The sequence below is a fragment of the Arachis ipaensis genome, chromosome B2, assembly GCF_059453495.1.
Source record: "Arachis ipaensis isolate K30076 ecotype BB chromosome B2, ASM5945349v1, whole genome shotgun sequence".
In the NCBI taxonomy this organism is placed as follows: Eukaryota; Viridiplantae; Streptophyta; class Magnoliopsida; order Fabales; family Fabaceae; genus Arachis; species Arachis ipaensis.
In genome coordinates, this window is record NC_142437.1 from 5,152,272 (window position 1) to 5,156,212 (window position 3,941).

The window sequence follows — 3,941 nt, forward strand, 5'->3', positions numbered from 1 at the left end:
CTATGTAGATTTTTTTTTTCTCCTTTTCAATCTCGGCCATGCATGTTATTGTCAAGCTTAGGAATCATGTTTCCCGGTAAGCAATTCTTCGATTTCGGATTGATGTCTTAACTCTTGCCCATTTTTTCTTTCTATTTTTTGTTCGATATAAACATTGAGTTGATTGTGACATCTACAAATTTTAATTTCTTTCATCTTCTCATTCTTAGATTTAAGGGTAAATGACAAATAAACTTACACTTAATTTTTTAACCAAAATTTGTTATGCATAATTTTCTGACTATTGAAGCTATGAGATACATAATTCTCTCCGTCAAGTAACTCTTTAAATATTTTTCTATTTGTATAAGACTGAGATGATTGTGATTTCTACAAATTTTAATTTCTTCTGTCTTCTCATTCTTAAATTTAAGAATATAGAACAAATAGGCCAACTATTTTCTTTGTAGCATATAGGTTTTTAACTAAAATTAATTATGCATAAGTTTCTTACTATTAAAAATATGAGCTGCATAATTCTCTTGGCTCATTATTTATGACTCGTTAACATTTATGGTCTGAAAGACTCAAACTCTCAACTCAGTAGAACTCAAGAGTGATACCTGATTACCTGGTCTTTTGTTTTTGGTCAACTTCAAAGCTTCATTTTTGGTCTTGATCAACGTCAAAGTAATAAAACTCAGATACAAACACGTTTTCTTTTTGGGCCTGACAAGATCCATATAAGCAACTAAGTAAAAGGTCAACCTAAACATTATTGGACCATGGAACTGTTTCAAAATTTGGACCAAAGCTGAAAAGTAAAATAATAAAAGAATCTACAGAAAATGATTACCCAATCGATGGTGCGTCTTTAGGGCCGTTTTGTTAAACACGGGGAAATAGTTTGTTGTGGACAATTAGAAAGACGGAAAAGGACGAAGAAACACTCTTGTTAAGTAGATATAAGCCGGCCGATATTTTTTTTTTTCGAAAGATAGAAAGATATTGGAAAAACACCTTTGTTTTTGAACCACTTCAAAATATCATTTTTTTTCTTTCAATGCTTATTTTGGCAAAAATAGAATCTTTAGGGATCAAAATAATAATTTACTTATAAAAATTGGATTAACAAAAATTTTGAAGATATGGTTTAATTGAATAGTGGGATAAGTAGTCTGATTTTGCATAAGCGTTTTGGTATGTGGAGATAGCCTAGAAGATTTTGTGGTTAATTACTGAAAGAATAGTTATAATCAACGCATTGGTCTGTTGCTCTGAATTGGCAAGTTTATAGAATATAGACAGTTAGACACACCTCACCTCCTATAAAAGTTAAAACTAAGGGTGGTTATAAAGGGTATTTTAGACGTTTCACCCGTCCCACGTGCAATTCAAAGCAGGAATGTTACAATTCGAGTAGTGTTTCTCGCGCGGTTGCTCTGGGAATGTGAAAGAGAGTACAGAATTTACAAATCCAGTTGCGATGTCCATCCATTTTCTGATTCCTAATCTATTCTATTCTGATTCCTAATCCTACCCTATCCTGATTCGCCGCCGCCATGAGCAACAAGAAGCAGAGGTTGTTGAACCCGAATACGAATCCGGAAGAGGTGCTGGCAGTCCCCGTGAAGCAGAGTGATCCGGTGGAGCTGTACCGGCCGTTACGCAATTTGGTAACGAGAATATACTCAGAGAGCAATGCAGAGAAAGTTGAAAGCGTTCTGGAAACCCTAAACAAATGCCGCAGCGACATGGTGGAGCGAGGGGACCTCTCCCTTCCCATGCAACGTGACTGCCTCATCCACTACTTCAAATGCCTCTGCATGGTTGAGCCACTCTTCTCCGATGCGGACTCCGATGCGGACTCCGACGCCATCGTCTTTGTCTGGTACGACGCCTTCTACTCTGAGCATGAGGGAGGGGTCTCCTCCCAGCGCAACAGCATCCAATTGGAGATGGCTGCTGTTCTCTTCAACCTTGGCGCCATATGCAGCCAGATTGGGGCCTCTTTCGACCGCACCACCGCCCTTGGCCGTCACCTTGCAATGGACGCCTTCATTGCCGCCGCCAGATTCTTCATGAAACTTTGGGAGGTTCACGCCAAGGAGGTCTCCGCCACCCTCGACTTGAGTCCCCTCTTCGCTGAGAGTCTTCACTGCCTCTTCTACGCTCAGGCTTTGGAGCTCAAATTACAGCAACAACAAAACAACAACAGCAGTTCGGCTCTTGAAAAAAATCGATGTGCCTTTTTGTTTGAATCGGTCAGTCTTGCCCCAAGATTGATTTTACATTTTTATCTTTTTATTTTAGATTTTTAATACGATGATGATGATGATGTAGGTTTCTGCGCATTATGAGAGAGCGTATAATCTGATACTGGGTGATTCGGCTGCAATCGACCATGTCCTCGCATTTGACCCAACCTGGATAACTCATCTTCTGAAGAAGGGCAAATTCTTTCGGGAGGAGGCACGTCAGAGGCGATCATCCATCCTACCCAAATCCCTGACACATGAACCACCATTCTCGTCTAGGTTATCTTGTGCTATTCTTGATCATGATGCAGAATCTGTCACTGAAAAATTAGTTAGAGGGACTTGCAGGCGATTGGACCTGTGGATACCCAAGCTAGAAGGATGGTACCTTGACGTCGTCCTTTCCGAGGACACCCCTTTCAAGATTATCGATGGTAGAAAGCTGGTGGCTAACCCATGGGACATGCCTCCTCCTTATCCAACAAATTACGCAATCCTCTCGTCTTCCTCTTCGTCTTCGTCACATATTCTGGCATTGCCTTTGAAGAAGAGTGAGCCCTTGGACCTCTACGAGTCCTTGCGCAATTACTTTGTTGTCAATTACTCTGAGAGTGTGGCAAAGAGAGTAGAAGGCGTTTTCGAAATGGTAAACAAATTGCGTAGTGAAATGCTGCGTGATGACCTCCCTGTACTCATGCGCCGTGACTGCCTCATCCGCTATTTCAAATGCCTTTGCATGATTGAGCCTTTGTTCCCCATGACTACCTCACCCAACCCACCTATCTTTGTTTGGTACAATGCCTTCAACCCACAAGAGAACTCTTCTCAGCACAACATCCATTTGGAGAAGGCCTCTGTTCTCTTCAACCTGGGAGCCCTCGGCTCCCACATTGCTCTCTCCTGCGATATCACCACCCTCCAAGGCCAGCGCATTGCCATAAACGCCTTACAAGATGCTGCATATTGGTTCTTAATACTAACGCATGAGGCTGAGAAGGCATCTGCCACCATTGACTTGTCAATAAGCTGCACCCAGATGCTGCGCGAGATAATAACCGCTCAGATTGCTGACTTGGAATGCAGGTTTCCTCAACCTCGTTTTGTATCAGATTCTGTTGGATGTCCTGTATGAATCGTCATCTACCTTTTCAGTTGATCTTTTCTTAGCACATTTGATTTTTGTCAATCTTGATTTGTTAAATTGTTTGATTGGGATGATGTAGGTTTCTCTGCTTTACCGGAAAGCTTTTGAACTGTCGGCATTGGGGCCTTTAGCTGAGACTCGTCCTGTCAAATCCTTGATACCTAAGTATCTTGGGTCTAATTTGATAACCTGCCATAATGAATTTGCACCTGTTGATGTCACTGAAGAATTTATTACAGGGTATTGTAAGGCTGTACGATTTCTTTCAGGGCATTGTGGGGCTCAACACGAGTTTCCAGCGGGATGTCAACCACCATGCTTGGACCTTCTCTCCGAGGCTGGCCCTGTCATGATTAAGGATGAAAATCTTGTGGCCAACCTTAGAGGCAGTAATATTAGCATTGGAGGAAATGAGCTCCCAGGAGACCACAGTAACATGACCACAGACATAATCTAAACAAGCTTTAGGAATTAACTTTTCATTTTCTTTTTTAAATTGGATATTGGAATTTTGTTTGTAAATGTTATAGAAGCCCAAAACTATTTTTGTGAATATATTA

General features: G+C 41.1%; 1 protein-coding gene across 1 annotated transcript; it reads left to right on the forward strand.

Moving 5' to 3' along the window:
* Positions 1-717: 717 nt before the first annotated feature.
* On the forward strand, positions 718-3,941 carry LOC107626670 (uncharacterized). Its single transcript, XM_016329569.3, has 3 exons — positions 718-2,243; positions 2,323-3,363; positions 3,461-3,941. The coding sequence occupies exons 1-3, from the start codon at positions 1,542-1,544 to the stop codon at positions 3,836-3,838; spliced, it is 2,121 nt and encodes a 706-aa protein (XP_016185055.3). The 5' UTR covers positions 718-1,541; the 3' UTR covers positions 3,839-3,941.

Excerpts from the sequence above, each read along its gene's own strand:
- LOC107626670 (XM_016329569.3), top strand. The coding sequence starts at position 1,542 with ATGAGCAACAAGAAGCAGAGGTTGTTGAACCCGAATACGAATCCGGAA. Across the intron at positions 2,244-2,322 it reads GTGCCTTTTTGTTTGAATCG|GTTTCTGCGCATTATGAGAG; the intron begins GTCAGTCTTGCC and ends ATGATGATGTAG. Across the intron at positions 3,364-3,460 it reads CAGATTCTGTTGGATGTCCT|GTTTCTCTGCTTTACCGGAA; the intron begins GTATGAATCGTC and ends GGGATGATGTAG.